Here is a 12,822-nt window from a genome sequence, read left to right as displayed (position 1 = left end):
TGAAAAGCCCAAAGTCCATTTACACTTTCTTTAAAGCTGGAGCAAGTTGTCTGTGTTTGAACAGATGAAACAAAAATAATAATCAAGGACGAAGCTCCAGCGTGGGGGGGGGGGGGGCTGCGGCTGCGGTGTTTGCTCCCCTAGTTACCCACCCAGACCATAAAGGCCGAGGGGGCTATTTTGTTAAGCTAATGAGACTACAGTTCTGAATGTTTAAAGGTTTTGGCTGCTGTAAAAATATTGTTTTGAATATATTTTAAATTGTAAGAATAAAATAATTTTGGGTTCCTTTTTTAAAAATTTAATTGGACAGATTTTCAAGTCTCTGCAAATAGGGTAATTGTAAAGCATTAAGCATTTATTGGTGAAAAATGTATATATTCCCCTTTCAAGTTTACCACATCGGCAGTGAATCCACGGCCGTTCTCGTGTCTATTTATCGATTAAGGCTAATAAAAGTGACTAAGACTAGCTGTGTTTTCGATGGTTTTAGGAACCATTATCTGTTTCGAGTGTCCCTACGTGAGTCTGTTCATCTCTTCGTCCCTTAACAAAAAAGGGAGAACTTAATACGTAACTTAACATTGTTGGTGAGGGAAAATGGGAAGCAAAGCGTACGGTCAGTGTTACTCAGGGCTGTGATGGTCTGTCTGTCCGTCTGTCTTTCTCATCAGTCTTGTAAAAGCTGGGCCAGGGGCAGGTAAGGAAATTAACGAGAGAAGTTGAGCATTTACGCAGCCTTTTCCGAGAGTGGAAGGCCACTAGGAGAGACGTGTTGGTACCTGTGTGTCGCGCTGTGGAAAAGCCAGGCGACCCTCCAAACCCTGTGATTACGTCAACCCTCGGCCGAGTGTGCAGGCTGTGCAGGGCCCTGTGCTCTGAAGGACTTGCATCTGGCAGCTGCGATCATTAGTCTGGTGGTTCCTTACCGGTCCTGCCGGCCTCCCGGGCAGAGCAGAGCAGCAGCGATGAGCTTTCTGAATCCCCTGGCTTTTAAACTACTAACTGCTCTTCACTTGTACCTGCTCTGGGCCCCTGGAAAGCGCCACTGGTCATTCATTCAGCCTATGGCCTCTGCCTGACCAGAGGTGAAAGGGCCTGTTTTTGTAGCTTCCGTAAAATAAGCATTTCCATATGCATGGTGGCCTTTGTTTCAGACAGCCAGAAAATCAGCATTTCTTAGACCCCTGTTAGGGAGAAACGGGCTTTTTTTCATTCAAGGATTACGGAATAGCAGGCACCAGCTTTTGCATTTGTGGTGTGTGGGTGATGGTGAGGAGCAGTGGGAATGGGGTGTGCAGCCCGCATTCCAGTCCGACTTACATTTTGCAGGTTCCGTGCTCTACAGGTGGGTGTCGGTGAAGGTGGTGTGTTCCTTGGTCACGGAGCTGAAACCCTTGATGGCGTTCATCAGGTCCTCCTCATCCACGTACTGGAAAAGAAGCGTCACTCATTAGGGTGTTTGCGGTGGGCAGTGTCGGCCGTCGGTTCATAGTTCTGTTTTATTAAAGGCGGGTACCCTATGCTCAGCACTGAGGTGTGGTTTGAGACCTTCCTTGTCCTAAATTCATCTTAGGATCACGTTGCATGCCCACGTACACTACATCCAAAATGGGCATCATTTGAGGGTTGGATCACCCATACCTTCATCTCCGTTTTCTGGTCTGCAGAGTGGAAACAATGGATATGTTTAAGATTTAGCTGAAGGCGCAAGTGGGAGGGCGGATCGCAAGCTCCTCTGCTTCCTCTCTTCCTGCACCTACGCTTTCTGAGCGGGGCTGGTGGCGTGAACCACAGGGAACAGGTAAGGCTCCAGGTGTTGGCGTCTTCAGAAGCAGACACCGCGTGGCTTCGCCTGCTGCCTGTCCCCAGTGTCAGTGGAAGGCGGGCTCCGCAGTCACACAATGTTTCCGTTCCCAGTTCCGCACAAAAATCCCCAGCTGCGTGTCCTTGGGTGAGGACACACGTGCATCTGAGCCCTCAACCAGTTAGGGGAACCATGTGAAACTGCCACCCCATGTGCCCAGTTAACAGTTGTGTGTGTTTCAAATGGTATACTATTCCTGCCATTTGGAAACTTGAGATCTGGAGTGAAATCGTGGAATTCAATAGTCCTATTCACATCAAGGAGGCTGGAATTTAAAAATGCATATTATCACCCAGCCGGTGTGGTCAGTGCTTGAGCGTCGACCCAGGCACCAAGAGGTCGCCAGTTCGACTCCTGGTCAGGGCACATGCCCAGGTTGTGGGCCAGATCCCCAGTGGGGGGCGTGCAGGAGGCGGCCGATTGATGTTCTCTCTCATTGATGTTTCTCTCCCTCTCCCTTTCTCTCTAAAATCAATAAAGGAAAAAAATGTAAATGCACATTACGCATCATGGTTCGGAAGAAGGCGGAGGGCTGTGTCCTTTAGTTTCTCACTGTGAGTGGAACTTGGAGCCTGGACATTTGCTTTATGACTTCCCCCTAGTGAAGAAGGGCTTCACGGAAGCCAGCGACTCTTCCGTGCAGGAAAGGTTAGAACTTGGAGAGAGAAGAGGAACAGGGTCGAAGCAGAAGGTCGGAAGAAACAGGTGAAGAATTCCGCCTCAGACGAGGCAGTGACCAAGTCCTTGGTTGTTTCTATCTAACTGTCCCAAGGGAACGTCTCTCCAGCAGACACCTAGTCAGCCAGTCTGCACAGTGACGTTGTTTGCTGCTTGGTAAAAACCCTAGGAATTCATCATTTCGGTCACCAGAGGCTCATGGCAAAGAGTAGTCAAGGAGGAGGTTAACTTGTACTCAGTCATTTGTACCCACTGGACTGGAATTAAGGAAGGTCAAGGTCATAAACGTTTTACTCTTGTGATTTTCTAGGAAATGAACCATTGAGCTTTGTGCTCATTTTCTCTGACCACAAACCAGAAGGAAAAAGATGATGCTGTACTTTTTTTTTTTTTTAAACGGGCTTGTATTTTACGCCTAATTTTAGTCCATTTATGTTTCCAATCCCTTTCTGCCCAAGGGTGTCTCTTCACTTACTCATGCTTTTGGTTTTTGAGTTCTCGTGTGTGCTGAAAAAACATTTCTACCCTGGTCATCAAATAATCATCCTGACACTAGGAAGCTGCTTGGTCAACTGAGGGTGCACCTGTGTCTCAGGTGGGTGCAGGTGCAGGTGCAGGTGCAGGTAGCGCCACGCCCCCTCCCCACCGATATTCCCGAGACGTTCAGCTAAGGCTCCGGGTGGAGAACTCCACTCACCAGTCCACTGTTGTGACCTAGGATGGTTTCCCACAGCGAATCGTCTATCAGGACTTTCTTGTCTTGAATGTCCATGAGTTGGCTGACGCTGCGGTGGAGGACACCCTGGGAACAGGTTTGGCTGAGTTGGCTCTGACTTGGAATTCGAAGGACAGAGATGCTCCGGTTGCTGCTGAGACTCATGCGTGCCCCAGACCTCGGGATCTTAGTATCCATCAGTCCCTGCAGGGAAGGTTGTTGCTGGTGACTGACGGACCCTCAGAGCACCCCCAGTTAGCCACGTTCTCCCACAGTCCCCATAAGTGAGCACATCTGTACTGCACTTGAGAATTCCTGGGTCCCTGTAGGGAAATGGGACCTTCCTCTCTTTCTGCTCATCCCACATCCTTCCCCTTGTTGCAGGAGTCCAGCCTCCAAAATAAATCAGGCCTGGTACTAACATCAGAAACACGGGGGCTCACTGCTTCGGGCCCAGAATCTGCTTAGCCCCTAGCATGTGTCGTGAGAAAACTAGCTGCTCTTAACACATTGTTGGCCGGCAATTTTACACAGAAGTTCTCTCGTGTCACCGGCTATTTTTCCATAACTGGGTATGAAAGTGAAACAATCTAAATAAACGTCAGTATACTTTATACATAATCAATTTCAATGAAACTGTACATGTCTGCTACATATTATATTGTACACATATTATATATTTTAGTAATTTTTTGTGTGTGGTATAGTGTATAGCAATCACCTTTTGAAACACACACTTTACACGTACTAGATTTTTTTTTTTTTACACTGGTGACTATTTTTTCTAAAAGGTAGTCTTTTAGTTGCCCTGAAAGCTAACAGGCGGGCCAGTGTAAGGAGCTCTTAGAGGTACCAGAGGTGTCAGGTTCCGAGCTGCACCCATCTGAGCCAGCAGATGTCCCTTCCCTGGCTGCTTCAAGAATACAGATGGTGTGCTGGTTTTTGAACTTCGACCCTCAGGGCGAAGAGTCACATGTACAACAATCCTGTGTGACCCTGAGTTTCAGAAATGGAAATAGCTAATGCGGTGCCAACCCGAGTTGACTCGTGAGCGGCCGACAATGTGTTAAGAACCGGAGGGCTCCGACTCAGCCGGCCCAGTCTCGGCCGTGTGCCCGCCTCTCCCCACGCGCACACGCCATGCACAAGGCCATGCACAAGCCATGCAGCCCTGCAGCTACCTCCAGGTGCATGGTGTAGCTCTTCAGCGTAACGTTGCTGGACGCGTCAGAAACATCGGCCACAGAGTCAAACTGAGAGCGAATGGGGAGACAGTGGTCAGCATTTGCGACAGTTCAAAGCTCATTCTCAGTCTTTGCCTAGTGAGAGCATAACTTGTGCATACCTCACCACCGTCCCACATGTGGATATGCATACATACCCACTCATACCACCGTCCTACATGCGGATATGCATACATACCCGCTCATACCTCACCACCGTCCCACATGTGGATATGCATACATACCCACTCATACCACCGTCCTACATGCGGATATGCATACATACCCGCTCACACCTCACCACCATCCTAGATGCGGATATGCATATATACCTGCTCATACCTCACCACCGTCCTGAGATGCAGATATGCATACATATCTGCGCATACTCTACCACCGTCCTGAGATGCGGATACGCATATATATCTGTGCATAGCTGCATTCCGCACCGACCACAAACCACGGGCCACAGAGGGACCGCTGCCCTTCCCTGTCCTCAACACGCCTGCTCGGGCATGACAGCCTGGTCGGGCTCACCCACTGCTCATTGGTGGGTCCTAGAAAGCGGAAGAGATCTGGGAGGTGGACGAGGCTGCTGTTCACTCATTTCTGGCTTTTATTTAAATTTTTTCCCATTATTGATTTTAGAGAGAGAGGAAGGGAGGAGGAGAGAAAGAGATGGAAACATCGATGAGAGAGAACATCGACTGGCCGCCTCCTGCATGCCCCCCACTGGGGATCTGGCCTCCGACCTGGGCATGTGCCCCAACCGGGAATCGAACCGGTGACCTCTTAGTGCAGGGGTCCACACTAAACCTCTGAGCCACACCGGCAGGGTTCATTTCTAGCTTTTAAAGTGTTGAAACATACGCAGTTTGACCAGATGTCTATGCTTTGTTGTGGTGTTGTCGTGATTTTGTGACTTAGAAATGTATTTGATGTTTGTCCCCCTGGCGGGTCAGAGCACCTACCACCCTGGGGAAGTCCAGAGACAGCAGCAAAGCTGTCTTGTCATGTTAATGAGGTGGCTCTAGGCCCCACCTAAGGAGGCAGCGGTGGCCTGGAGCACAGACCACGTGATTAGAGTTGGGAGTTTCAGTCCAATCCCCCTGACCTGGCTGGAGGTTGAGTCTGTCCCTAATGGCCACTGATTTCCTCACTCAAGCCTATGGAATGAAGCCTCCAGAAAAACCCAGAAGGACGGGTTTGAGAGCTTGGGGTTGGTGGGCACCTGAAGGGTCTGGGACCGGGGTGCACCTGGAGAGGACCCGGAAGCCTCGTGCCCGTCCCCCGGGCCTTGCCTGGGCATCTCTTCCCTCCGGCTGCTCCCGACCTCCACTCTTTACAATAAACCGGTGATCCGGTCAGTGAACCGTTTCTCTGAGTTCTGTGAGCTACTCTAGCAAATGAACCCGACCCAGGGAGGGAGGGGGTCGTCGGAACCTCCAGTCTGCACCGGGTCGGTCACAGGCCCACCTGACAACCTGGACTTGTGACTGGCATCTGAAGGGAGGGGGCGTGTTTTGTGGGACAGGCTATTGACCTGTGGGGTCTGACACTCTCCCCGGAGACAGTGTCAGACTGAAGTTGACCTGTAGGGCACCCAGTCAGCCTCAGAGAACTGCCTGCTGGGAAAAGCCCACACATGGGGACTGGTGGCCGTGACGTCAGCTTCAAGGTGCTGTGAGCTCACACAGACCCTTCGTGCAAACGGGGGAGAACGTGCCCCTCGGGCGGGGGCAGCCCTGTGGGCACACGGCCTGGGGAACCTGCTCGTGCCCTGGGGAGGATGAGAAATCACATTCTTTCCTGGCCGGTGTGGCTCAGGGGTTGAGCACAGACCCTGCACCGAGAGGACGCTGGTTCGATTCCTGGTCAGGGCACCTGCCCAGGTTGTAGGCTTGATGCCTGGTAGGGGGCTTGCAGGAGGCCGCCGATCAATGTTTTTCTCTTTCACTGACGTTTCTCTTCCTCTTCCTTCCTCTCTCTCAAATCAATAAAAACACTTAAAAAAAATCGCAGTCTTTCCTCCTGCAGATGGACACCCGATGCCCCACTGGATCCCGTCCCTTCACCTCTCCCACAAGCGCTCTGTGCCCCACTGGATCCCGTCCCTTCACCTCCCCCCCCCCCGAGCGCTCTGTGCCCCACTGGGTCCCGTCCCTTCACCTCCCCCACGAGCGCTCTGTGCCCCACTGGGTCCCGTCCCTTCACCTCTCCCACGAGCGCTCTGTGCCCCACTGGATCCCATCCCTTCACCTCTCCCACGAGCGCTCTGTGCCCCACTGGGTCCCGTCCCTTCACCTCCCCCACGAGCGCTCTGTGCCCCACTGGATCCCGTCCCTTCACCTCTCCCACGAGCGCTCTGTGCCCCACTGGATCCCGTCCCTTCACCTCTCCACGAGCGCTCTGTGCCCCACTGGGTCCCGTCCCTTCACCTCCCCCACGAGCGCTCTGTGCCCCACTGGATCCCGTCCCTTCACCTCTCCACGAGCGCTCTGTGCCCCACTGGGTCCCGTCCCTTCACCTCTCCCACGAGCGCTCTGTGCCCCACTGGATCCCGTCCCTTCACCTCCCCCACGAGCGCTCTGTGCCCCACTGGATCCCATTCCTTAACCTCCCCCACGAGCGCTCTGTGAAAGAGCCCCCTGCGTGATCATTTGTGGGACCCTCACCCCCAGGCCTTTGCTGACCTCTCACCTTGGGGTGTTGGACTGCAGCTGGCCGTCCCTCTCAGGGTGTCAGGGCAGGGGCACACCCGGTGCTGCTGGTAGGTCCGTCCCTCCCTATCCCCCCGAGGGGCCCAGTCCTGGACCCTCTAAATTCCCCGGCTGACTTCAGGACACACCTCCTCCCACTGTCCCCACTCACGCACAGAGCAGAAGCAGCCATGCCTCCTTGCTCACCAGAATCCCTTTTTGGAGTCAAGAACAGCATGCCGAGCCCCGGGACCCACCAAATCGGAATTTCGGGGACACAGCCCAGGCAATGGTCCTTTCCAAAGCTTCCCAGGTACCCCTCGGGCGCTGTCACAGAACAGCACGGCCTGGGGCTTGCTTCCCGGGGGCTGGAGGATGGACGTTCAGCATCGAGGTTTCCGCAGACTATCTGGTGGGGGCCCACTTCCTGGCTCACAGATGGGGGTGCTCTCACTGTGTCCTCTCGTGCAGGAAGGGACGGGGGAGCTCTTGGGAGCCTCTTCTATAAGGTCACAAACCCCACCCATGATGGTGGACCCCGCAGGACCTAATCACTTCCAGAGGCCCCGTCCCCCAAAACCATCCCATTGGGGATGAGGATTTAACATGGGAACTGGTGGGAGACATGGACATTCGTCTGTAGCATCTGGGCATTTTAACGTGCCACCAAAGTGATGTCCTGGGGTCGCCGCCCCTGGCGCCCACATCGTCAGAGAGCACCCCTGGTCCCCGCTTCCATGGCTCCAGACACACCCCCCTCAACAGCAAGCATCCCGGTCAGCGCAGGGACAGACCATGTGCGTGTCCCCCGGCGGGTAGATGCTCAGTGGGGACACCCTCTTCTGAACAGGCTCTAGCGGGGGTCGCTCTCTGACGTACGGCTCCTTGTGGATTTTCCTCTGCAGTATCAAGGACAGGAAGATGGCCAACAGAATCAAGCCCAGGACCGCCATCAGGACGATGAACCACAGCTCGCTGTAGAACTCGGCGCCTCGGCCCCCGGCCCCCTTCTTCCCTCCCGGGGTGGTCAGCACCAGGCCTGCAGGACGGGGCGGAGGAGGGAGAGGTTACTCCAGGGGCGGGCCCCCACTCCCTGCCCCCAGCCCGGCAGTCAGCAGGAAGGACCGGGAAGCAGCAGCAGAGGGTCTCAGGGTGCTTGCTGGAGTCGGGCTGGGGGACCCAAGGAGGAGGCCACGTCCTCCTCGGAGCCCTGGCTGACGCCCAGTGGCTGAAGATCGCCGCTGCCTTGGCTCATCCTGGGAAAGGCAGCGGGAGGGGGCGAGGGATTTCGAAAGGGGGTTACCAAGGTAACCTTGAGGAAGCCTGCTTCACTGCAGTGCCCGGGGACTCTGGGGGTGGCCAGCCTCACTGACAGTCCTGCGGGGTGTCCACAGGGCACACAGTCAGTGCTGGGGATCCAGGTCCCCGAGCCTGCGGCAGCTGCCCTGCTCCTCACAAGCTGTGTGCAAACAGGCTTTGGACACGTCGGGTCGCGGTGCTCACTGCTACCTGTGGTCTTTCCAGTTCCTGCCCCGTGGCCGCATGGTCAGCAGCCGAGGCCCCGTAAGTCCCCCCTCAGGGCCCTGGAGGACTGGCCGTGGAAAAGTCCTTCGCGATGGGACACACCCTGGACCTGTGCACCTGTCGGGAGTTCAGCCAATGGGATTCTCCGCACAGGTGGCTGATGGGTGCCTCTCGTGTTTAGTGAGCACTGACCCTGTGCCAGGCCTGTGTGGGGCGTCACAGGACGAAGGAAGGGGGACAGGGGACCATCGAGACTGTGGCTGCGGGGACAGCGGGAATGAGCCGGGCAGATGGGGGAAAGGCTTGCAGAGGTCACCCCCAGGGGTCACTGCAGGGCAGGACACAGACTGAGCTGAGAGGGTCTCAGATCACCCCGCCTCCGTCCCCAGCTGCAGCACCTGCTGGCGGCCCAGAGGAGAAAGGACAGACAGACACAGCCGCAAATGCCTTGGACAAACGTCCCCCTTCTGAGCACCTCGACCACTGGGTAGGCCTGCTTGGCACGTCACACCCACATTCTAGGGGAGAAGTACAGGGGGGCGTTCAGATTGGGGTGAGGACTTTGAGGAGGGGGAGAAAGTCTCTAAAACGAAGATTTGAACCTCCTGAGAAGGAGGATATTACATGGTGACCCTGAAGTCCACTCTGGTAGCCCCATGGTTAAAAGAGTCACTTTGCCTCTCTGGGGTTCTGCCCCCCATCTCAAAAATGAAGAGTTGGGGTCCAAGCTCTGACCAAGCTCCAGCAGGTCCGAAGTGCCCCAATTAGGAGCTAATGTGTGTTATATTGTTGCAATAAAACCACCACCGTGGTCATACCCTCGAGAGGTTGAGTTCCTCTGTGCGCGGCACAGGGCTGCTGCGACTCCGGAAGCTGATCTGACGTCCCCAGCGGGCCCCTTGCTGGAGAGGACACAGGGAAGTGTAGGGCAGCCTGCCTGAGGGAAGCCCCGGGAAGGAAGCAGCCCCCAGAACGGCAGGAGGGCAGGGAGCCGTGCCGGGCCTTCCGGCTTGAAGGTTGCCTTCGGGTACGGGGCCAGCAACACTGAAAAAGTTATGTCATAAAAATTGAAACTGACAATGCACACGAATTGGACGGTGCATCTTGGACTTTTCCATAACTCTGCACGGTCCTCAGTGTCCCTCTTTCATCGGTGGAAACCTGTCCTTTCCAAGTCCCCTTTCATTTGAGGGGACTCCACCCCTCAGTGGGTTTCGGTCAGCGTGGGGTCCCGGACCACTGACTCGGGCTTGTTGCCGGGGCCGTCCTGATTCTGCATCTGTGAAATAGGCCTGGGAGGTGATTCTTCTACAAACCTACATTTGAAAATCAGTGCTTAAAAAAGATAAAATAAAATAAAGTACTCTGTTGGCCAGAAACCCACAGCAAAACCCCGCTCACATTCTCATCGTAGGCGTGAGCCGGCGGAGCATTCTTGGGTGAGTTCTGGGGTCCCCCAGGCCCCCCTCTGTCCACTGAGAAGACACTGGAGTTGCTAAAATCACATCAGATCAGGTCTGCTCGATTCCGGCCGTTACTAAATAAAAGCAGACAGGCTCCGCAGGGGGAATTGTGTCGGTGCTGGAAGGACTTTTACGTGGCATCCAGACCCGCAAAGTCTGGATACAATAACTAATTTTATCATTTTACATATTGAAACTATTCTTGATGATAATATGTATGTTCACCTACATTTCAGAATTTTTGGACATGTGTATTAAAAATAAAAGCAACTATGGCCTGGCCGGTGTGGCTCACTGGTTGAGTGTTGACCCCTGCACCAAGAGGTCGCCGGTTCAACTCCCGACAGGGCACATGCCCAGGTTGTGGGCCAAATCCCCAGTGGGGGGCATGCAGGAGGCGGCCAGTCGATGTTCTCTCTCATCAATGTTTCTATCTCTCTCCCTCTAAAAATAAATAAGAAAAATAAAATTTTAAAAAGCAACTATGTATGCATACAAATGTGATATAACATCATTAACTGGACTTTAAAACAAGGTTATCAGTTCCAATTCTGTTCTAACGGAAAAGATGTAGCATTTCTCGTAATGTGCCCTGTAACACTGTTAAGCGTCACAGTTAGATTCAAGATTGTGGGTAGAACTCAAGTTAAAAGATGCTCCATAAAAATTAACATTTCATCTCTTCAGCTACATTACTCGGTGTTCATAGTTGGTCATCGTCTTTCACGGAGGGCCTAGGACAGGAATTTCCCAAGGTCACCATCTCAGGCTCTGACTCTGGAATATTATTATCGTTATGATCAACAGGAATTGGTACTCGAGCCGTTTCTCTCTTCTTTGAGCTCTTTCCTCTGATGTTCTCTATAAATCATTTATTTGGGGAAACACAGTCATATATGTAGGTCTTTTTTGACAGAATCTGTGGGTAGGGGAGATGTTTTGTCATTTCTATGTGCCTACAAGTCAATGATTCGGTATTTTAAGTGTCCTCCTGGCTCTTTGCCTAATGTCAGTTCCATGAGGACTGTGAAGATTTCGTGCAACACTTCACACAATTCCTGCCCGTCGCTTCTGCTCATGTACCAGGGCACGTGTGCAGAACATACACATGCACAGAACATATGCACATGTACAGAACAAACATAGGCACGTGTGCAGAACATACACACATGTGCAGAGCAAACATACTCACATGTATAGAACAAACAGGCATGTGTGCAGAACATGCACACACGTGCAGAGCAAACATACGCATGTGTGCAGAACATACACACATGTGCAGAGCAAACATACGCATGTGTGCAGAACATACACATATGTATGCAGAGCAAGCATACACATGAGTGCAGAGCAAACATGCGCATGTACAGAACACACACGTGTGCAGAGTAAACACACATGTGTGCAGAACATATGCACGTGTGCAGAGCAAATATACGCATGTGTGCAGAGCAAATATACACACGTGTGCAGAGCAAACATAAGCACGTGTGCAGAGCAAACGTACACATGTGTCTTTAGAAGAAGGAGCGGGCGCTGCTCCACACGCCACGCGAGGGAGGGAAACGCTTACCGAGTCCAGTGGCGGTGTCGTATTGGATCACAGGCGTCCTGACGCTTCCTTCCTCCGTGGAGCACGTGACCTGGAACAGGAAGGCTGGACAGAAGGTAAGGGGCTCGGTCACCCAACACCCACAGACAGCCAGCACACTTTTAGAACAACGGCCACAGTGTGAAAAAGTCTGAAGACAGAATTCCAGGGCTAAGGGTGGGGTTTTACCTGACACCCACTTATTCTAATGTTATCATTATCGAGCTATAATTGGTGCAATGGCTTATATCTTAGTAATAGAACTGAAGACGCTGAGAACTTTCACAACGAAGGGAAGGAATCCCCAGAGGAGAAAGGGTGATGCACGGCGTGCACCTTGTTCTGCACACGGTCTATACCTGTTCCTGCAGAACACACAGGTGGACCTTCACGAAGTGACCCAGAGCTTCTCCTGGGCAGGAGAGCTCAAAGGGATCACGCAAATCAAATGATCTGAATGCTGCTTTCAACAGCCAGCAACCAGGGGGCAGCGGCCCTACATGTCCACGCAGACGGTCAGTGGCCAGGACCCCACGGTCGGGCCAGCTTCCCGTCACAACCAGCTGCCCGGGCGACCAAGCACTGTGACCACGAAAATGTGCAGCCCGGCTGTTGTAAAAACACTGATAACTTTCAAATGCCACACATGCAACGCCGGGGCTCCCTGATGGCGCTGTCAGCCAGAATAGACAGTGTTTTCAAGGAAATGGGAAACAGAAACACACTAATTAGTTCATCACGTAATGCAGATTGCTTAAAATGGTTCACCTGGATCATTAGAAGATACTTTACACCTTGTAAAACTCTTCCGCTTCTCAGTTGGAAAACAAGACTGGCCCCGGCAAGGCCGTGATTAAACAGGAGGGAGAATTCAGTGTCGGAGGGAAAGGGTGGTGTCTAGGACAGACACCAGGGAGGTTAAGGGAGCCCCTCCTCCGGGTCCCCAGGAGCCGGGGCCACTGCCTCGTCCGGCTGCGCTGGAGGCTGCAGACACAGTGGACACGTGACGGCCCGTGGGCATGATTCCTCTTGTGACACAACCTGCCCTGTGGCCTGGTTCCT

General features: G+C 53.1%; 1 protein-coding gene across 1 annotated transcript in view; it reads right to left on the bottom strand.

Moving 5' to 3' along the window:
• The window catches only part of USH2A (usherin), a 534,168-nt gene that overhangs the window by 23,454 nt on the left and 497,892 nt on the right, over nucleotides 1-12,822 (bottom strand). Inside the window, exons 68-71 of the mRNA XM_036277426.1 lie at nucleotides 11,743-11,826; nucleotides 7,977-8,221; nucleotides 3,243-3,464; nucleotides 1,324-1,432 (exon numbers count right to left, since the gene is read on the bottom strand). Coding sequence (XP_036133319.1) covers nucleotides 1,343-1,432; nucleotides 3,243-3,464; nucleotides 7,977-8,221; nucleotides 11,743-11,826 — 641 coding nt within the window. The 3' untranslated portion in view covers nucleotides 1,324-1,342. The remainder of the gene's footprint in view (nucleotides 1-1,323; nucleotides 1,433-3,242; nucleotides 3,465-7,976; nucleotides 8,222-11,742; nucleotides 11,827-12,822) is intronic.

The sequence above is a fragment of the Molossus molossus genome, unplaced genomic scaffold (assembly GCF_014108415.1).
Source record: "Molossus molossus isolate mMolMol1 unplaced genomic scaffold, mMolMol1.p scaffold_m16_p_23, whole genome shotgun sequence".
Taxonomy (NCBI): Eukaryota; Metazoa; Chordata; class Mammalia; order Chiroptera; family Molossidae; genus Molossus; species Molossus molossus.
Note: the sequence above shows the minus strand (reverse complement) of the source record. Positions and strands in the feature narration are given on the sequence as shown.